Raw genomic sequence first — 22,710 nt, forward strand, 5'->3', positions numbered from 1 at the left:
CATCACTTCTCCATTTTCCTGCCTTAACAAGCGGCTTAAGCATCCTGATAAGGGAGTCAATATCTGGTGATGAAGAAACTTCACACTTGATCTTGTTGAGCTTCATTCTCCTCATAATCTTCATTACTTCTGGGACTGGAATGTTGATCCAGCAAGCAATCACTTTGCAATGAGATAATTTTGTAATGATGTCCCTGCAGGCAACAACTTGCTTAAAATTCCAATTTTTGATGCAGGGTCAAATATTTGATTCCCGTCTGACAACGAGAACATGACATCGCATGTTCATCGAAGTGTAGGAGAGGATGTTGGTATGTATGCAACTGCCTTTAAGTAGGATGACACCGGTCTAACCAAACTCCTTTGTAGGCTGCCTGCATACCAGAAAGATACCATTATTAGGTATCCTGGTAGAGGTGCTAAATGGCTCAGCGAAAATCTCTCTAAATGACATGGTTATTGGCCCGAGTCAAGTAATGAATCTAACTCACGGGATTCCTGGTATAGTGACATAAAAATTTCTACTCCTAGCTTAAAGCCTGCTGCAACAGCTGGGTCTCCATACCAGCTAGTGCAGCGGTTCTCAACCTGTGGGTCACGACCCCTTTGGTGGTCAAACGACCCTTTCACAGGGGTCGCCTAAGACCATCCTGCATATCAGATATCTACATTACGACTCGTAACAGCAAAATTAGTTATGAAGTAGCAACAAAAATAATTTTATGGTTGGGGGTCACAACATGAGGAACTGTATTTAAAGGGCCAGAAGGTTGAGAACCACTGTGCTGAAAAGTGATCTATTGGAATCCCCTTATACATGAGAGGTCTTGACAAGGAAAAGAAGTCTTCTTGAATTTCTCTTGTGCAACCTGAGCACGAAAGTGTAAGGTAAGTTTTATTTGCAAGGATTCCGAAGTGTAATTGGGAAGGTAACAAGTCCATGTAGGAAAGTGCCCTGAAATGGATGGTATAATCTTTTTGTGATTTGGCAAAGTCAGTCATGTAGTTTGTGGTAAAACCTACATGTGTAGATAGAACATTCAAGCTACCAGCAAGTCCAGCTTGATCATCAGAGGCCTGGGAGCCTGTGAGTAAGGATGCCACCCATTATTACAGGAAGATCAGGTGAGTGGCCACCTTTTTCACTCAACAACATGAATTGGAAAAAAAAAACTGATTTAAATAATCAATGATGTTTAATCCTCTTGTATTAGGAGCTAAGATACTGCATATGAGCTGATCTTTAAATCTTTTGCTTCCGTAATGGATCTCATTGACATGCTTTGACTGATTCCGATTACTGTGCTTGATTTTTGGGATTTATCCAACATGGATAAGCCATATGCCGCATTGCTCTTAGTGAATAAGTAACTCATTAACCTCGGGTATTTCGGTTCCATAATGAATAAGTCATATTGTGGTGCACACATAACGACGTGAGAAGATAAGCTTAGCCTGTTTGTCTTTTAATATCACTGATTTCTTCATGTACATCCTTTAATTCTTTGAAAACATTGTCTATCTTTTCCTCGAGAGCTTTAAGTTGTGGTCCAGGTGATTCAGAAGGTCTCTTCAGCACCTCCACCAGTTGGAGCAGTGCGCTCCGGATGCTACACCCTGATTCTGCCGACTGCGTTTGAGCCATTGACAACATCCCTTGAACTTGGCTGACAGTTTGTTCCATTGTCATCTGGTCCAGTGTTACAGACTCGCTTGTGGCTGCTAATTCCATTATCTCCATTGTCTCTGACTCCGAGATTATCTCCTTTCGAGATGGATGTGCCTTCTTTGGCCTCTTTTCTGGCTTCCATCCTCTCTGTGTTTTCTCTTGTAAAGATCTCCTCCTCCTCTGCTTCGCTCCTGCTCTCGTCCTCAGAGCTGAGCTGGACATTGTCCTGATCACTGTCTAGCAGTCTGTCAGCAATTATTTCGAGTGCCCTGATGAGGACTCTCAGCGACATCGTGTCATGTTTTTTATTGGTTACTGGTTTATGGCCTAGTCCTTAATTGCGTCTGAGAGCTTCAGTTAACGTGAGCAATGCGGCTTCTAGGCTCACTGGCACGTTGCCTTGAACACTATTGGTTGCTTTGTTGATTTCTTGATCTGTGGCTCTGAAGACAGACTTCAACCTGTCAGCGTCTGCAGAACTTACCATCTTCTTTTTCATGGGAGGTTGTGCAACAGCATCCTCAGCTTCTCGATCAGTCAGTGATAACAATGATTCTTTAGTAGATTTGTAATCATGGAATGTCCTGTCGATTCTTCTTTTTCTCGTGTTCTCGACCTTGCAAAGATTAGGGAAATTGACCGGTGCAAGCCTTTTGTGGCCAGGGAGCCAAAGAGCTTTATGGTAGGGGAACATTGTATCCCCATGTTGCTCTCGCAAGGCCTTCTCTGCATCCATAAAGGCTTTGATCTCGCTGCCAACACCTGGAAGCATGGATGCTCTTGACAAGCCTTCATTCACAAATGCCTTCATAGTAAGGGCGTCATTTCTGCATAGGATGAAATGAGGTTGATCTGTGCAATGAATGCCTTCCCGGTAGGTCCTACTGTACTATGGTTCTCCATATTCAGTAACGAGCCAAGGATGATGGTGTCAAGTCCTTTGGAGGACAGCCAGGATACTGCTGCTTTTAAATCAAACGTAGGATCTATATCAACCACTGGTGGTTGGACCCCAGGCTTGACTATAGAGTATAATGCACTGAATCTTCTTCCAATTTGAGCCATGGGGTTTTGTTGAGGTTTGCAAATCATGTGGTACTTGATACCCAGTGCGCATTTGATGATGCAATTCACAATTTCCGTTGTAGGCTTAGCTCCTGATGGAGCCCAAGGTTGTGAATTTCCGCGGGTGTTGGAAACTCCTCTGTCTTCATGTATATAAGCATTGAAGGATCTTCCACCTATCTCATATAACTGCGGGAAAACAGCAAAAGGGAACCCTGTGCCCACAGCAATGCTTCCTCCTGTAGTCATGGGAACAATCATGCTTGGGCGCATTACGGCAACGGTCGAAGCACTTATGACCAGCTCTCTGGACAGGAGGTGGATAGCCTTATCCTCTAGGTCCCCGATCTCCAGAGGCAATGACATTGTGTCCTTCCTTTTTATTTTCATAGGAAGGCTTAATAGTTACCTTCATAAGTATTTATGTACATCTTTGTATCAATTTTTCTGTAATAGCTTATGCTTTATTGCTATATATAGTAATATTTTGTGAAACTTCTGTTTATATCATATAATTATGACATTTATAAAATAAACTTTTAAACCTCCTTTAATTGTTATTAGCCTTATTTGTTAAGAATGGTATCTGAACAGATATAATTGCAGAATACCAGATTGCATGTTCCTTACACTTACATATTATCTTGTTTAATCTTCAAAATAATTATATTACCTTGCTTTTACAACTTAAGAGGCTGAGATCTTAATCAGAGGCAGAGGCCCTAACTGGTTTGGCTCAGCGGGTAGAACATCGGACCATGGACTAAAGCAGTGATGGCGAACCTTTTGAGCTCAGCGTGTCAGCATTTTGAAAAACCCTAACTTAACTCTGGTGCCGTGTCACATATAGAAATTTTTTGATATTTGCAACAATAGTAAAACAAAGACTTATATTTTTGATATTTATTTTATATATTTAAATGCCATTTAACAAAGAAAAATCAACCAAAAAATGAGTTTGTGTGTCACCTCTGACACAAGTGTCATAGGTTCGCCATCACTGGATTAAAGGGTCCCAGGTTTGATTCTGGTCAAGGGCACATACCTCAGTTGCAGGCTCAATCCCTGACCCTGGTGGAGGTGTGTGCTGGAGGCAATCAATGTCTCTCTCTCACCTTGATGTTTCTCTCTGTGTCTCTTCTCCCTTGCACTCTCATAAAAAATAAAGAACTATAAATAAATATAAATAAATAAATAGAAAATATCCTCTGGTGAGAATTAACAAAAACAACAAATTAAGTCGAGGCAGAATGACTTCTCCAAAGTCACATGGCTAGCAAGTGATGGAACATTTATTAATAGTTATTTCTGCTTATTTCCTCTCTTCTGTCCTTGAGAACTTTGAGAGGAAGAAAACTCTCTTCTACCCACTTCCATGATTCTGTTAAAAGTCAGGTTCTGTCACAATAGAAGGCTACTTAGATCTTAACTTCTATAAAATTGGCCCTTATTTTTCACAGGAAGAGAAAAGGGAAAGACCCTGTGGTGAATTGGTCATGGGGGAGGTGGGACACAGGAACACCTTATCCAGCATGACTTACTGAAAGTCATGTCCCTTTAGCTTCTGACCTGGGGTTTCCTGGGCCTTGGAAAGGTATTATTTCCAAGTTGTAACTTGGTTCAAATATCTTGAAGCATGATGTAAAATTAAATTCTCAAAAAATTCATCTGTCCACGGTTCCCTGGTTTATGATAAGGATCGCTCAGAAGGAGGTTCTATCTATCTATCAATCTATCTTTAATCCTCACCTGAGGATATTTTTCCATTGATTTTTAGAGAGAGCGAAAGAGAGAAATATCAGTGTGTGAGAAACACATCGATTGGTAGCCTTCAGGGCCTGGGCTGAGGAGAAGCCTGCAACCAAGGTACGTGCCCTTGACCGGAATTTAACCAGGGACCCTTCAGTCCACAGGGCGACACTCTATCCACTAAGCCAAACCAGCTATGGCTATTTATTATTTTTGTAAAGAGCCACTTCTTTATTTGATATAAAATGAAATTGAGTAACTTGAATTCTTGCTGTACAGGCCAAATGTTTTCATGTTTCAAAATACCCGCTTGAAACATGCTGCCAATTAAATGAGGATCTACAGATGGCCTTACCCTTTTGCTTTATAACAAAAAGGATCTAAATCATTTTTATGGAAGATTATGTGAAGGTCAAAGGGAACGGTTCAGTTCCTCTCATGAGCGGAATTTTTTTGTTTTGATTTGTTTCTGTTTTTCCAAGTTATAAAAGTACATTTATTTTACATTTTATTTACAAAGGAACAGCATAAGAAACAAAGGTAATAAAATGATTGGCATACATATTTATATAGCATGTACAAGCAAAACTTATGAAGATTCTTTCAATACTAGCATTTATTAAATTAGTTTCTAAGAATAATCATCACCTTCAGAAAGAATTTTAGGAGGTTCAACCTATATGATTCAAGCTATGACTATCTTAATGAAAAAATTATATTCTTAGAAAATCTCCAAGGTCCTGGATGCCAAGTAACCAGATTACTACCAATTTTTAAAAGATTCAAAGACTCTTAGGATATCATAACTGTTTTAAGAAATTTTGAAAAACTCAAACATACTATCTTTTGCTGAGTAGTACAATATATATATACTTCGCTCACATTAATTTCTTAATTCATTAAAATGTCTTCTGTTACAGATACTACTGTTCTCTAATGAGAAACATTAAGTCATTTACTATTTATCTCTTAGGAAAATCATTCAAAGTGGGTAGTCAGCCTCTAATAACAACATACATTAAAAAAATCACTATAGCCGAAACCGGTTTGGCTCAGTGGATAGAGCGTTGGCCAGCGGACTGAAGGGTCCCAGGTTCGATTCTGGTCAAGGGCATGTACCTGGGTTGCGGGCACAACCCCAGTGGGAGGTGTGCAGGAGGCAGCTGTTCGATGTTTCTCTCTCATTGATGTTTTTAATTCCCTCTACCTTCCTTTCTCTAAAAAATCAATGAAATATTTTTTTTAAAAAATCACTACACCTAACTATCATCAGTAACCAATTAAATTTTGGATCTTCCAAAACTAGAGACAGGTATTCTTAAGAGTCAAGACTTCTTAGACCTCTGCACTAATATATCCTGGTGTCAAGACTTAATGTATTTTTAAGGCCTTTCACTCACACAGTCTAAAAGTGTCATTCCTTGAGTTTCTTGATGAGATTATTTCAACCTCACAGCCTATTCACTACAGGTCAGGACATGCACCTTGAAGCTAAAGGTTCCTTGGAAAAGCCTTTTCTGCACTTAGCTTTGGATTCTGTCCTTCACCTTGGGGAGAGATGGGATGGTACCCTGTGGCTTTTGACCTTCAGGGTGCTCTGGGTACACTGTCAGAATTGAGTGTCTAACACCAAAGCCTCTAGGTTCTCTCCTCACATCTGGCCCCTCCCCCATTGTTCCTTAGTTTAGGTTTTCTCTGTCCCTCTGTAATGGTTTCCTAACCAGTCAAAGGTGGACCAGCTGCCTCCGCACCACTTTCTTTTTCCCTTCCTCTGTCCTGCCCCTCTCTCCTGCTGCTTGAGTATTCTGAAAAAGAGCCATTCCTAACCCCCATCAATTTTACAGTTCTTTAAAGGTTCTGCATTGCTTAGGGCTGAAGTGAAAACTCAGATCCCTAAGGTGAGGACAGTGGGGGAGCAGGGGTCTGGTCTGGCAGGTAATCTAAAGGAGGTTAGGAAGCTGATATAAATGTTAGGCGCAAAGATAGAATATTGGGGACTAGCTATGGTTATGAGAAATATTAATCATGCTCTGTTAACCATGATTGCCTTGTGTTGGTTAAAGAAAGGACATTCTGACCTGGCCGGGAGTTGTAGGCACCCAGGACCTGAGACACAACCTTGGAACCATTCTCATTCAAGAACTGCCTATTAGGAAAGTTTAACAACCTTGTTGCCCAAACAATGGAGTCCTACCCCAGTCTCCTACTTCCTCATGTTATTTTTGTCTTACCCTATATAAGCAGCTGGTTTATGGGGGGCTGCGGAGCAGATTTCTGTGGATGACCTGCTGCTCTCCCATACTACAGGCAGTGTTGGAATAAACGCTTCCATGTGATTCAACCCTGTCTGCTTAATTGGCTCCAGTGGTGACAGGGAGCATTGATTGTCCTGTTACATAAACACCATTAGTATGTTAAATGGTGGAAGTGACACCTGGAGAGCTCACTATCCTCTTAAAGGGGCAGGCCAGGCCATCAGCACCTGGAATGTGATTCAGAGATCATGTATTTAAGGATTTCTCAAAAGAATACAGAAATCCAGATTTGTACATGTGAAATCTCTTGACTTGAAAGTATTGGCAATTCACTAGTGGTTTTTAAACCACACAGGCCCAGCAGCATCTCTTAAGCATGGTTCTGAGCCTCAAAACCAGTTTGGGACCTCTGACCAGTCACATAAAACCCAAACTCCTAAGCCAGGGCCATTGAAAGTCCTTCACAGTGGGTCGTCTTTTTGGCCACCTTGAGATTAGAGCATCAATGGTAGTCTTCCAATAAAAACAGAATTTTTATTCCTTCTATTGGACATAAATTTTTATCTGCCATGGAGAGGGAATTTGACAGGCTAGAAACGGGAGCCCATGTCTAGAGGCTGAATCGCGTGTGTGGGTGTGTGTGTGTGTTGGGGTGGGGGCCTACTAGTTCTTGTTTTTTCCAGAGAAAAACTTCCTGTCTCCTCCAGGGTGGGAGAAGGGCAGTCACTTGTCTGTATAGGGTGGAATTAGATAGTGACTGTCTCAGCAGAGGGCCGGGCTGGCATAAGTGTGGTCCTGAAGCAGCTGATAGGGCCTAAAAAAAGCTAGCTCCAGGGATCGAAGCTCTTCCTCCATGGTGGCTGTGAAAAGACAAGCCTGTCGTCCCAACCATCAGTGCAGTCAGCAGTCAGCCTCTTGAGAACCAGCCCAGGAATCAAGCTGACAGTGGAAAGGTCAAAGAAACCCAAAGAGCTTGATTCTTGGGGATACTCTCTAACCCTGAACCTGCCCTGCTTTGGTACCTCCTCTTACTGAGTTAGTTTTGTAATTTAAATTAGAATGAGGTTGGTTTCCTTTTACTTGCTCTTGAAAATAGACAACTGACTATTAATGCAAGGAAGCACAGAAGCTTACCTGATCACAGAAGCTGCAAATCACAGGCCAAATCAACTCACAGAATCTTCCAGCATGTTGTTACTTTGCCCTGTAGCAGAAAAAAACTTGGGCTCCCGCCTGGTCCTACCACTTCGAGCCCAGTTCGCCTCAGTCTCCATTTAGGGCTTCAGTGTTCAGCGATGACATTTACATTGTCAATCAAATGAAAGACTGAAGTAGATGAAGAAAAGACTGTTAACGATATTATCCTTCAGTGGCCTTAGCAGGGCTGTCAGGCCCTCCACGCTGGCTTGCACGGTGCATGCCCAGAGGTCAACATGAGCATCAGCCTCGCACTCCTCACTTGCACACAGGACTAGGCTGCATCCAAGGGAGAATGAGTGCTCGGGCAGTCTGCCAGCCTGGCCAGAACAATTCAGAACATATTTTTGGTACGTAAAAGAATGATTAGGACCCAGGAACTCGGTATCCTTGGACACTACTGTGTTTGTGTGTTTTGTATTAGTAATAATGAACAGAATTCTTCCTACTTACTCAGACTAATTCAGGCTGGAAAGACACAGTCAGTCTGCAGGGAAGGTGGTAAGCCACTATAAGTAGTGCTGCCAGCTTTCAGTAAGACCTTGAGTTTTACAAAATTTTACTGATTCTAAGAAGCAGACAGAGGCCAACCCTGCAGAAATCTGTGTTTTCCTGATCCGTGTGTGAAGAGCTCAAGGAGAGGTCACTGAAAGCAAACAGGGAAGAAAATACCCGATGACGACAAAAGTTCATGCTACCCACACCAGGCCTTCCCCAGGCCTGGTTTCTCTTACCAGTTTCTTCTTTTTTAATCCTCACCCACGGATATGTTCTTACTGATTTTTTTGAGAGAGGGAGTTAGGGGAAAGCGGGGAGAGAAATAAACACATTGATGTGAGAAACATCAATTGGTTGCCTGGCATATGTGCCCCAGGATTGTACCTGACTGCATAGGTGTGTGCCCTGACAGAATCAAACCAGCAACCTTTTACTGGTAGTGTACAGGATGATGCTCTAACCCAGTGGTCGGCAAACTGCAGCTCATGAGCCACATGCGGCTCTTTGGCCCCTTGAGTGTGGCTCTTCCACAAAATACCAGCTCTTCCACAAAATACCGACTTCTGCGCATGGGTCACGAAGTTTCAATCGCAGGGCTCGTTCTTGCCATTTTCATGGATAAGAAGGAGGGTCTTTTTTGCATATTGTCTTCATTTTGTATTGTACTGTCACAGAGCAGATCCCACCACCACATTTTCACTTTGTAGAAGAATACCATGCCACAGTTAATGGTCTTCAGTCCACTTTCACAAACATTCAGTTTATACCTGATCCCCTGAACTCTCTGGGAAGCTGGAGTGGTCTCTATGTGACCAATAAAGACGCTGAAGCCGAGAGCTTCTGTAGTGCGTTACTTGCTCAGGGCTGAGTTCTCATTTCTGAGCCACAGCTTGGCAGAATACTACTTCCTCTCAAATAACAGGCTTTGCTGGAGGTGCCCAGCAGCCTTTGCTGCTTTGTGCCCAGGGAGCAGGGGGCAAAGCAGATGCCGTGGGGGGTCTCAGGCGACATTACTTCCCATGGTGTTAAAGCTGTCCATTTCTTCAGCCTCCCAGGCCCAGTGGGAAGGAGCACCCTCAGGCCACCTGTGCGGCTTCATTTGGGCAGGTCCCAAGACATGAAAATGGGCTAGAGGAAGGAGGTCAGGGAAGGAACAAGGAGTAAAGTTGGCTAGGAGAAATTGGCCTAAATGAGTATACAAAGAACCATGGGAAGGACAGGTAAAAACAGGCGTGTCCTTGTCCAATCACACATGAGCTAGGGAGGAGCTTGGTGGCCCCTGCCACTTCCTTCTGCAAAACCCATTGAGTGTATTTGATCTATTGCCCCAGTGTTTTTATTAAGGTAACTATTCAATGAGAAATAAAAGCCTTATTACCTCTGCTTTACAGAGTATCAGAAATAGGATATTATATGGTTAAAAAAAAAAAAAGCCTTCAAATGACTTCCAGACACATAATTCTACCTGGAGCTCAGAAGCTGACAATGGGTGGTGGTACACAGCAGGTTGGTGAAACCTCCACTGCCTGGTGCTGAAGTCCTGCTGTGTTTTTTTTAAAAAACTCAGAGGGTCTAAAGGCCCATTCAAATGTCTAAAGATGAAAATGATTGCACTGGAATTAAACCCTCAAAATTTAATAAAAAGACCTGTCTAATCAGTTACAATCTTTAAATATTTAATGCAAACATTTAAAAAGAATTGTCAACTAGAAAAAAAATTCCCCTGAAAATATTTACTGCTAATAACTCCTTGAGATGGTGCTTTTTTACAAAAGGTTTGTCAGCAAATGCCTTTTTTTAGGGGAAGGGCAGCAGGAGGATGGGGATAGGACATCAGAAAATGATATGCGTTTTTTATTTTGATAAGAATAACAAGAAATTCCACCTGTTTCCCCACCCCTCAATTTGCTTTATGTAAAAATACCTCCAGCAGAATGAGCAGCAGTAATCAGCGGGAGGTGACTGAGCCCCAGGCACCTAGAGAGTATCTTCAAGCCACTACTTCTGTGCTCCCTCACTGTGCCCAGAGCCATTGGCCTAGACCACGAATTCACCTGCTGCTCATGTCTTATTTTCTCTCTCTCAAGGTTTCAGTAATACAGAAAGGATTACCAGGTCGAAATAAGAACAGGTTTTCATACACATAACACTGTCAGCTCGTGTGGGGTAAGATTCAGGAAGGCACACAATAAATTAAAGCAGACCCTGTCTCTGGAGGGTTTGCAGTGACCTCCGGGGCAAGGGCCGATCTGCCAGCAGCTGAGCTTCCAGCACTGGTGTAGTGATGAGGATGCTGTGGGAGAGAGGGAGTCCATCCTTTGCTAAGTCATTGTGTCAGTATACAGGTCACAGGATCCAATGGAGGAGGAGATCCTCGCCTTCCTATCCAGTGACGTGCACTGTCCGCGGAGGACCCTTCCCTTCAAGTGTTGCCACAGCCAGGTTTGCACAGGTCAATCTTCCGTACACCCTTGCTGCGTACTGGTGGCGAATTAGTCCACAGAACTCCATCTGCTATTTACTTCAGTAAATCACTTGGAAACATAAAACTGGAGGTTGTAACTCAGTAAAACAATAAAGTGCTTTTGATGAGAGTAGTTGTTATTTACTGGTTGTTTCTTGTTTCACCTGAGGCACCGAAATCAACAATATGAAAGGTGACAATGTTTACTAGGAATAAAAATTGAAAAAGCTTGTTTCTACTAAAAAGCCTGCATTTCTAAAAAGTACTTTCCTATTGGTTCCCATGTCTTCAAGTTACTGAATTTTTACTCACTACTGGGTAAGGAAATTGTTTATGCTAGGGCGGGACAGGGTGGCGAATGGAGAGACAAATAAGGAACTGTCCATAAATATCCCTTAAGGGCTCCACTTGTGAAGGTGTGAGTGAGGGCGTTCCAGCAGAAAAGGTCAGGCCCTCATGCTGAATCCAATGTGTGTGCAGATGAGTAGCAACACGAATTGGCTTCTGGATGGGTCCACACATCAACCTAAGAGTTTATTCTGAGTCCACATGCTTGATAACTGCTATAACACACTTGCATCTTCCATGGCCTCGATCCACCTGTAAAACAAAAGAGAGGAGACACTTGATGTCGTGACTGTGCCTGTGACTCTGTAAGTGACTCTATTAGTATTAGCCTAAGCTTAGGGACCATGTCATGTTCATATTTATTTGTTTTCCCAGCATTTATCAAAAGGCCTGGAACACAGTACAAAGGTTTGCTGAATCAATCCATGCCTGTACGAACAAATCATAATCTTTAAAAATTGCACAACTGCCCTGGCTGTTGTTACTCAGTGGTTAGAGTGTCGGCTTGTGGCCCGAAGGGTTTGATTCCCTGGCCCCACCCCAACTGGACATGTGTGGGAGGCAACCAATCTATGTGTCCCTCTCACACTGATGTTTTTCTCTTTCTCTTTCTCACACTTAGCCCCTCCCTCCCTCCCTTCCACTCTGAAAATCAATGGAATATTTTTTCCACTCTCTGAAAAATGAACGGAAAAAATATCCAGAGGTGAGGATTATAAAAAAATAAAATAAAATTGCACAACTAAGAATAGGCAGTTCCGCTGCTCTGCTGTGGGCCAAAGGGACTTGATGGGATATGATGGCTGGAGGAGAACAGAAACCAAAATCCTAGGTAACAACCTGTTTTCTTCTGAATGAGAGGCAAGGAAATACATGATTAGTTAATTTGATTACCTCTGAGCTGAACTGGTATCCTCTGCTTTGAAGCTATAAAATAAGGTTTTCTTGTGGTAAAGGTGAAAAACAGGCCCTACTTCGCTGCTGCCCTCCTCCTTTTCTGGGGCAATGGTGAACCCTAGCAGGGGCATACTCTCCATGGCCACTGTGTCCTGCAGAGGGCAGAGAAAAAACTGGTATTAAATATGGCACTACACACAGTTACCAGCTCAGCGCTCACTGATGCCTCCAATCTGAGGTGCATGATGAGCCTTTCTGTTGGGACATGCTTTGGACACAGTGAAATAACTGCACACATACTTTTCACCCCCACTTCTTGCCAAGATCAGACATGAGGAAAAGAAACATCATTTTGTGACAGCCTATTAGGACCCAGGCATTTTCACCTTCACATTATCTTGTTTAATCTTCACAGCAATCATAGAAAATGTCACCTTCATTCTAAGAAGAAATTGAGTCTCAGAGATGGTAAATAACTTCCAAAGATCACACAGCATGTAAAGGGCAGAGCCAGAATCTGGACTCATGATCACCTTCTAGCCCCCTCTCCGCTGATTCAATTAGTGATTCAGCTGGTTTTCTCGAGTTACTTCTGATAACATTCTGTACTCACTGCCCATGCCTTCATTCACAGGGCTTCAGGATGGAGCACCCAGGGTGTCTATAAGCTATAAAGGTGCTAGCTAACCATGCAATGAGATGTACCCAGAGAACTTAGATGGACCTTTAAATCATAGTGCTTGATGGAAAAAGAAAGAGCTTTAATATATAAAGATATTTTTATATACACACATTTATGTACTAGAAAAAAATACATGTTCGTAATACAATTTATGAAACACATATAAACGAGATATAATTAAACACATTAGAATGGTTATGGGAGGAGAAGGGAGGGGAGAAGATTTTGTGTATAAAGGGAAATCAATTTTCAAAGATTGCTAGGTCAGAAAAATCATTTGACAAAATTCAACATCTATTCATGATAAAAACAGAACACACACACACACACACACACCTCAGCAAGCTAGCAGTAGACGGGAACTTCCTTAATCTGACAAAGTGCATCTATAAAATACCTACAGCTAACATCGTATTTAGTAGTGACATACCATATATTTTTCCCCTAAGACTGGGAACAAGGCAAGAGTGTGTTTACTCTTATCAATGAAATTCAACACTGTTGTGTAGGTCCTAGCCACTGTATTAAGGCAGGAAAAAAACTAAAAGATAAAGATCAGAAAAGAAGTAAAACTATCTGCACTTACAAAGACACGACTGATTACAAAACAACTATAACTAATAATGAGTTTAGTAAGAATAATCATTAAAAAACATATTTACAACTAGAAAAGAATATATTCAAAATTGAACCCCAAAAATAAAATACTTAGGTATAAAGTTAACAGAAATGCAAGAACACAAGTCTAAGACCTACATACTAAAAACAAAACATTAAAAGAGAAGTTAAAGAACTAAATAAGAATTAATACCATGTTCATGAATTGTAAGATGCCAATATTGTTAAGAAGCCAATTCTCCCCAAATTGACCTATAGATTCAATCCCTCTCATAATCTCAGCAGGCTTTTTAAAATAGAACTTGGATTGTTAATATGGAAACACAAAATACCTAGAATACCCAAAACATTCTTTTTTTTTTTAATATATTTTATTGATTTTTTTACAGAGAGGAAGGGAGAGAGAGAGAGAGAGTTAGAAACATCGATGAGAGAGAAACATCGATCAGCTGCCTCCTGCACATCTCCCACTGGGGATGTGCCCGCAACCCAGGTACATGCCCTTGACCGGAATCGAACCTGGGACCCTTCAGTCCGCAGGCCGATCCTCTATCCACTGAGCCAAACCGGTTTCAGCCCAAAACATTCTTTAAAAAGAACACAGTTGGAAGACTGACACAACCTGACTTCAAGGCTTACTATAAAGTTATAGTAATTAAGACAGCATGGTACTGGCATAAAGATTGGTAAATATATCAGTGAAACAGAATAGAGAACCCAGAAGTAGAACTACACTTATTCTGTTCTTTAATATGTGACAAATACATCCAAATAAACCAATAGGGAAAGGAAAATCTTTTCAACAAATGGTGTTAGAACAACTGAATATCTATATGGGAAGAAATTAATATCAACCTCTACATCACACGATACACAAGAATTAATTTGAAATAGACCTAAATGTAAAAGCTAAAACAGTAATGTTTTCAGAAGAAAATACAGGGAAATAACTGCTACTTTCAATTGACAAAGATTTCTTAGGACAGAAAGCAATAGTCATAAAGGACAATATACATTTTACTGAAGATAGAAACTTCTGTTCACCAAAAGATTCATTCATTCATTCATTCAGAAAATGAACAGGCAAGTCACAGACAGAATATTCATAAAACATTTATCTAACAAAAGACTGGTATCCAAGATATATAAAGAACGGTAACTCAAGAACAAGAAGACAATCTACTTTAGAAAATGGGCAGGAGATCAAAACAGGCACTTCTCAAAGTGAAATATACAAATGGCCAATAAGCACATAAAAAATATCAGTCGTTAGGAGACTATAAATTAAAACCACAGTGAGATAAGATACTATACCTTCACCAGAATGGCCAAAGTTAGAAACTGACAATACCAACATGTGGAGCAACCAGAACGCCCATATTTACATACATTGTTGAGGAGAGTGTAAACTGATACAGCATTTTGGAGCAGGGTCTGGTTGTTTCTTATAAACCACAAACACCTAAGTTTCTATGATCCAAGAATTCCAAGCCTAGGTATTTATCCAAGGTGAAATAAAAACCTATTTTCACACAAAAACCTGTATGTAAAAGTTTAAAGTGGCTTTATTGGTAATTTTCCCAAACTGGAAATAACCTAAATGCCCTTCAACTGGTGAATGGATAAACAAACTGGTATATTCACAAAATGGAAGACTACTTCGGCCATAAAAAGGAATGACCTATTGCTGTATGCAACATGATTGGTCTCAAAAACATTGGACTGAGTGGGAGAAGTCCACGTGATTCCATTTATATGAAGAGCTAAAGAAGGCAAAACGAATCTATGGTGGAAAAAAATCAGTGTTGCCTCTGGGACAGGGATGAGGTGGAGTTTATAGATGGATGCATGATCAAAACCTATAAAATAATATATTATTTGTGTACTTCATTATATGTAAATTGTACCTCAAAAGGAAAAAACATAAATAGGGGGAAGTACATTTTGAAAAGCATAAAAAAATAAAAAGGAAGAGGGATGAATGAATAAACAGACACCTGATCAAAGAAATACAGTAAAATGTTAATTGCATAATCTAGTTCATGGATATATGACAGTTCACTGAAAATTCTTTCACCATTTCTTTATGTTTGAAATTTTTTATATTGATAAATAGTAAATATAGTAACTAAATAATAAGATGTTAGAAAAGAGAAAAAAATGCCTTTATATTTATAAAGTCACTTTCTCCCAGGACTGTCACTGAACAGCAAGTTTCATTGACTTTGGTCAGTTCAGGGTACATGACGTGTTCACAGTAGTATAGTCAGTGATTCACATTATCAAACTTTTTTCTTTGATGCAATTTAAAGCTGGCCCTAACACTAGAATATGCTCATTGAGAAATTACACAAGTTCCTCTCTGGAAGAATCTATTTTGGAAGCATATTTAAATTAAATTCATCTTTTAAAATCAACTTATGATGTTACTTCCATGACAACTGTTGCTCAGAACCTAAAGACTGGGTTTTCAATTTTCAGATAGGACTCACCTTCTCTTTGGTGGTTACTTAATTATCACTAGCCTTTGTTCATCTAAGCCAGCATTTCTTCCCAACATGTGTGCTGTGCAACAACACTTCTATGTGATGTTCTATGAGGAATGACCTATGGTCTGCCCAGCTTGGGAAATCTCCACGTCTTAAGAGATCCATGACATGGCCTTGTATATGAGAGATTCTCAGAAGTATGACTGTGAGGAAGTCCCACTACTGCCTACCCAGGGTTCCCTCGAACCCTGTTTCCAGAGAACCCCTGTGGTGTCCTGTGGAATGCCTGCTCAGGTAGATGCTGCCCTGGGCTGCAGAGGATAGTACATCACATTTCAGTTTGTCCTGGAAAGATCAAAACTCTCCCCAACATAGAAAGCCGCATCTGTGGACATGCGAGTGAAAGACCCCCTCGAGGAACGCCCACCTCACACAGCACCCAAGTCACTCAGGCCCAGGGGGTCCCCTCTACAGGTCCGTGTCCCCGCTTGGCTCTGGAACACCCGAGGACAGTGCCGACTGCAGCCGTCAAGGCTACGGGTCCTTTGTGAGGGAAGCTTTGGGTCCTGGAGAAGGAAGTCGCTTTTGCTCACTCACCAGAATCTGCATCTGTGGTCAGGGGAAGGGGCCAGCCCTGTGCTCTGTGCAGATCCTCATGGGGTGAGAACCACCCCCTGCAGCTGGGCAGAATGCATTCAAGTCCCATTTTCAAAGCGGATTTATTTAGCCTGTGGGAACCACCAGATGGTGGGGCCTGGATATGGAAATCTTTCACATTATCCCACAGTTCCACGTGGGTCAGGACCAGACAGCCTCCTGCTGCAGAAACACAGCCCATACCTATCTACTCCGGAAGGAGGCTTGATTTCCAAGGCCCTCTCTCCGATATTGTAGAAAATGTAAATGTAAGATGTTCTATAAAAATATAAACAAGTTTCACTTAATAAAAAAGTTACTACGAGGCCATGTGGTTCCTGTTAAAAGAAATGCACAAAGCGTGTGGCAGTTTCCTTCAACCTGTTGAATTTGGTCCTAAACAAAGCGGAGAGCAGAAAGCCGCTTTCTCTTGGAGAGTGCTGGGCTCGTACGGGATGCTGGGCCTGTGACATTCAAATACTTCGGTGCACAGGTCTGCATGCTGTACTGCCTTATCTCCCTCCACACAGGAACGGCAAATTCCTTCGATCTGGGATGGACACGCAGTTGTGTGTCCACAGCAATGCTCAGCACATGGCATTGCTCAATAAAGACTTGTCTGACATGGGAATTGGGACCAGCATTCAGGCCCCACACTGCCCTGAGGAGACAGGGTGCGGTGCACACCCCACAGGAACATTCTCAGGCTCGAGCTTAACCTTCGAGCCTTCACAGGAGAGAGAAGAGGAAGCGCGAACCACCACTACCTCACTGGCCATGTAGGTGTAGAGCACTTTGCCTTTGATGACAAACCAGAGCTTCTTCCAGTGCCTCTTGCCTTTCTTACACCGGCTGAGATAGCCACTGATGGCGGAGCCCTCTCCGGAGGCAGCCACCTGTCAGAAGGGAAGCACAGTGGTCGGCACCAGGTGGTGGAGGGCACAGTTCAGACAGAGCCAAAATGACATGCACAACAGCGAGCACATTGTTTATACAGCTTTGAAGTCTGAGACATGGATGAGGCCTCAGGATCCATCCAGCACCTCAAAGGCAGCAAAATAGTACCTTGGTTTGAAACACAGGCTTTACTGAGAAGACCCGAGAGTCAAAAACTGCCTTCAGGAGTGCCGCCCTCTAGTGGTGTGTCAGATTCCTGGTCCTCCCCAAGCCCCAAACCCCCACATTACAAAACTGATACCTGAAGGAAAGGTTTTCTTCCTTCTAAAACTGATTCTTAAAGTTTTCGGCTTATTGATTTCTTGCATTTAAGGAGGGATCCTCTTTGTATTGTTCACCTAAAGGTTTTATCATCTCCTGCCTAATGGGATGTGTTAGCTCCTCCCCTTCTTCTTAGTCGTCTGTCGGACAGGCTTTATGTGAGGTTAAGAACACAGGCTTGGAGTAATACCAATCTAGGGCTCCAGTCCATGCTGCCAGTTTATAGACAGGTAATGCTGTGCAATTCACTTACTTCCTCTAAGTCTCAGTTTCCTTACTAGTTATATTGAAATTAAATGACATAAGACAGATGACCTATAGTGACTGATCCATAGTAAGTGCTCCATAAATAGTAATCTTACTGTTGGAGCAATGTGGCCAGGTTAAGACATAATTTCATTTGACTTTCTCATTTTACAGATGGCGAAACTGAGGCTCAAAGGAATGGAGAGGTCCACCAAAGGTCAAATCCCTATTTAGTTGAAGAGAGTAAGAACTTGAATCTCTCCGCAAATACTCCAGAGGTCAACAAACTCCAGTGTAGGGCAGCGGTCAACCTTTTGGACCTCACGGACCACCAGTGGCCCACAGACCACCGGTTGGCGACCGCTGGCCTAGGGGACACTAATTAAAGCTATTCGAAAGGCGATTGAACCCTCTGGGACTTGGCACATTTTTCTAAAGTGCCTGCAAGCACTTGAGGAATGGCTTACACTAATATTGGATGTGTTTTCATGGGTTGGCGACCGCTGGTGTCGGGAATGGAAGCCACAACCAGTTCTGGCTGTTTGGAGAAGCATAGAAAAGAAACCTGCCCACCACAGTCCAGGACTTCTATACTAGATATGGGCTGCCCCCCCGCCCCCCCCCCTCCACTTGCTGCGCTGAAACATCTCACTGAGAAGAAAGGCAGAGTGGACAGAACATGACAGGGGAAACCGATTCTGCAACCTCCCTTTCTGACAGATGCTTGGGAGGCAGCTTTCTGTAGACTTTCTCATGGGGAACGGGTCTTGCTGGTGAGGTGGGGGAAGGGGAGAGCACAGCAGGGGACTGGGGCACATGTCTCCTGGGGCTACTGCTGATCCCACTGAGTGCAGGCTTTGCTGGATAATAAAAAGGTTGTCACTTTGGGTGAAAATGAGCAAGGGGCTGGCTAGGTCAGAACCATGTGGCAACAGGATCAGAACAGCCTGATGCTAGAAGGGTAAGAGCACTGATTCTCAAACTCTGCCCCCGTGGAACACTCGGGTAGGAGGAGTGACAGGGTGAACTTTCCTGGTTTTATGGGGAAGGAACTAGTTAAATAAGTGATGGGATAACCATACGATGTAAAACGTGAGATTGATATGGCTGAGCAAATGGGAAATAATATCTAAGAGAAATTAAATGAAGAGTCAGTATAATATGTTATCTTTTGGGTAAAAAAGAGGATCTATAATTGTACATATTCATTATGTAGATGCATTAAAATTTCTGGAAGGATCCATGAGAAATCTGATGGTGGTTACCCCCTGGGATGGGTAGGACTGAAGGAGTTCGGAGAGGGAGAGAAACTTACTTTCATCATATATTCTTTCATGCTTTTTTAAAAAAACATTTTTTACCATGTATGTGTTAATCCCAAGATTTTTAATATGCAAAAGGAATTAAGTTAATGGATAGAACTGTACCCATTTAAACTTTTCATCCCCTAACACTTTTAAATCCTTGCCACCTACTACTTGCTAATGAATATTAATAAAAAAAATTGGAAACAGCTGATCACACTTCTTTCAACAGCTTGTATATTCATGGGCATACATTTGTTTGTGATTGTGATTAGAATTTAGACGTAAACAGTCTAGTCCTATTTGCAGGATGGAATTAAGTTTAGCCAATTCTGAGGTTTCCCGCAAAGAGCTGCAGCTTCAAGGGGGCTCACCACCTGAGCCTGTTTGGGACCCCCAGGCTGAGAGGATGGCACAGCCTGCTATGGGAGACCTAAGCTAGCGCTGTAGCTGCTTTAGTTGGAAAAGCCCCAGTGGTCTGTGCAGTACTCTTGGACTAGGTTTAGGCTATGGGACAGGAGAGAAAGGAAGGAAGAAAGAGAGTTGGACAAGAAAGTCAGAGAGAAGGATGTGAAAGATGTCTCCTAACACCATCTACAACCACTTTGAGTCCTGCCCTCCGCCACCAAGCAGGCATCTTCTCAGTCATGCCCAGGAGACAGGCCCTCCCTTGTTAGGTGAGTCTGTCCTTGTAAACAGAATGTCTCCCACTAGGGGTCCTCGTTGTCCCAAAGAGCCCCGTCAGGGAGGGGAAGGGGTCTGACACTGTTCACAGAGGAGGACCATGAACCGTCCAAATCCCAACATGTCCACGCAGGTAGCCCCACCAGCCTTACCTCAGTGAGGGCCGAAGGGACTTTCTTCTGCTTCTTGAAGGTCGAGGGGTTGATGCTGTGGAAGACGGACGAGAAGGAACTGCTCGAGAAGCGGGGGGAGGACAGAGGGAAGCTCATGCTCACTGGCCTCTCTGGAACGAAGACAAGTTACGGGGAAGGGAGGTAAGTGGCCACGTGGACAGGCACGCCAATTCCTGTAAATCAGAGCTCCCGGTCCTTCCCAAGGTGGGAACCAGCCTCACCGTGGGGTCTAAGTGTGACCAGAAAAATGGGCAACGTCCTTCTGCTGACATGAAGGCCCTGGGGGCAGGGAGGGAAGGCTTCTCCAGGTCTCCAGGAGGCAGGGGCTGGGCTGTGCTCGGATGGCCCCGGTGCCCCAGAGAACTCTTTGGTTTTAGGCCCAGGTCACACTTGCTCTCCCTCCAGCCCAACCCTGCTTGGGCAAAGCCTGTCCCTTGAGCACAGTCTCTCAAGAGCCAGCTCAGCTTCCGCAGGCGCCTTTGTCAGTGAGCCCTCAGCCCTCCCCTGACCCTCAACTCTGTGACCCATCTCACAATCCTTATCCCCAAAAAGGGCCCACAGAAAACAGGCCTACAGAACACTCTCGAGAAGAAAAGAGGCAGCTACGGCAAAGTAAATGTGAGCTCTCCGCTTACCATCCCCATCTCTGAGGGGCACTGACCCAGTGTTTCCCAAACCTAGCTGCCCACAGAACCCTTCTTCTGGGAGCACCTTTCAATTTTTTGTGGACCAGCATTCTGGGAAATGGTGCCCCAGGTGTGAGTTTGAACCCCTAGTTCCTCCTCAAGGGCTGCTTTTGTCTGTACCTCCCGGGAAAGTGGTTTCGGGCACCAACCACAGGCCAGGGAGAAGCCACACGGGCCACCGGGAAGAAAGGTGAGGGTGGTCCCAGGTTACCTCTCATCAGGCCTGGGACGTCCCCGCCCCTCTTCTTTAGCTCGCCGTAGCAGCCGTCGCAGACTTTGGCCATCCGGTCCTTGAGGTACTTCAGAGGGTACTTGTTTCTCGAACAGTTCCGGCACACGATCTGCAGGCCCCATTGGGGATGCATGTTGGAGCGGTTCTCATCTCAGCACATGCTTAGGGCCAACATCCTCACCCCTCCACCTTCAACCCCCACCTCCTCCAGGGACTGTGCCAGGTCGGCCTGCCTTTCCAGTGCAGCTGCATAGAGTTCTGTGCAGGTGCTTATCTCTTTTTCTGATGAGCCCTTAACCACAATAGATATTGTTCGGTTTTTCTATTTTTCTTTTACGAGGACAATAACCTCATATTCTGTGATTTTCTTTTGGGAACATGATGGTGCTATGGAAGGGGCCTGGGCTTGGGCACCATGGTTTGAGGATACCAGTAAAATGGGCATTAACTACCTCGCAGGCTTGGTGTGAACACTCCTCTCTCTGGGCTGGCATGCAGCAGCTGCTGGGTGCCCCTGAATCCCCACCCCATGCCACCCCCATGCACACATTCCCCCCAACGGAGTGACTCACCTTGCCACAGGCGTGGCAGTGATGACGCCTCAGGGTGAGGGAGAAGTCGCAGCCGCAGTTCATGCACATCATAACATGTGTGACAGGCACCAGAGTGGGGGGTCTCTCCCCTAGGCTGACCCCCAACCTCTCTCGTATCTACAGCAACAGAATGGGGCCAAGCAGTGTGGTCAGGAGACCAGCTGGATGGGTGTGGGGGAGAGGGTGCATTCTAATTCTGTAGCCTCCCCTTCCCCATCCTGTATCCTCCAGGAAGCTGATCTTGGGTTAGAAACAGCCAACAGGAGGTGCTGTGCTCCAGGTTGGGGTTGCACAGTGACTGCCCTGAGCCGGTGGGAATATGGCAGGAGAGGTAGGTAGGAGGAGGAGGAGCCAGTGCCCTGATGCAAAGAGCTGCAAGTCTTCCTAGGCGGGTGGCTGGTGTCCCAGGACCTCCACTCACCTCCACGCTGTGGTGGAAGGCAGCCAGAGCCTGGGCCTTATAGTCCTCAGGGAGGGCTCTGCTCAGACAGCCATGCCACTCATCCCGCTCTGCACAGGAGCTGTGGGCACAAACTGGAGTTAGCAACTGCACGAGGGGACCAAGTCCAGGCAGCCTCCTGCCCATCACACATGCCCGAACCTCTTGGCATCTGAAATCCCACCAGCAAGTGCAGGCCACCTGCCAGACAGGCCTAGGCTCGCACCTCAGCGCCTCCACCTGCTAGCAGGGCGGCAGGGCACGCTGCGGTCCCCCCTGCCCCTTCTTCACTTGCGACATAGGAGTGACGATACTCTTCCTCTAACTCTAAAGGCTTTTGTGGGGATGAAATGACAAGTGGGATGTAGATGGACTTTGGCAATAGCAAAGCAAGGGGTGTTCGGAGGGAAGCTCTGAGGGGCCCACACCTTAGGAGGTATGGGTAGGGACGGGGCAGGGGAGAAGGGTAGATAGAAGCTAGAAAAGGCCAAGGTCCCAGTCACTCCAACTGCCCGCACTTTCTCACTTCACTTCCTACTCATCCAACAAGCTGACTTCCCACATTCCT

The 22,710-nt window shown here is 44.0% G+C and overlaps 1 protein-coding gene across 2 annotated transcripts in view; it reads right to left on the reverse strand.

Annotated features, from left to right (window-relative positions):
* Positions 1-9,053: 9,053 nt before the first annotated feature.
* Positions 9,054-22,710, reverse strand: part of FGD5 (FYVE, RhoGEF and PH domain containing 5) — a 110,961-nt gene continuing 97,304 nt past the window's right edge. For both annotated transcript variants that reach the window (XM_015560400.1, XM_006758316.2), the window contains exons 15-21: positions 22,125-22,224; positions 21,683-21,820; positions 21,090-21,219; positions 20,172-20,302; positions 17,335-17,463; positions 12,140-12,294; positions 9,054-11,497 (exon numbers count right to left, since the gene is read on the reverse strand). In XM_015560400.1, coding sequence (XP_015415886.1) covers positions 11,461-11,497; positions 12,140-12,294; positions 17,335-17,463; positions 20,172-20,302; positions 21,090-21,219; positions 21,683-21,820; positions 22,125-22,224 — 820 coding nt within the window. In that variant the 3' untranslated portion in view covers positions 9,054-11,460. The remainder of the gene's footprint in view (positions 11,498-12,139; positions 12,295-17,334; positions 17,464-20,171; positions 20,303-21,089; positions 21,220-21,682; positions 21,821-22,124; positions 22,225-22,710) is intronic.

This window comes from Myotis davidii, unplaced genomic scaffold (genome assembly GCF_000327345.1).
Source record: "Myotis davidii unplaced genomic scaffold, ASM32734v1 scaffold73, whole genome shotgun sequence".
Lineage (NCBI taxonomy): Eukaryota > Metazoa > Chordata > Mammalia > Chiroptera > Vespertilionidae > Myotis > Myotis davidii.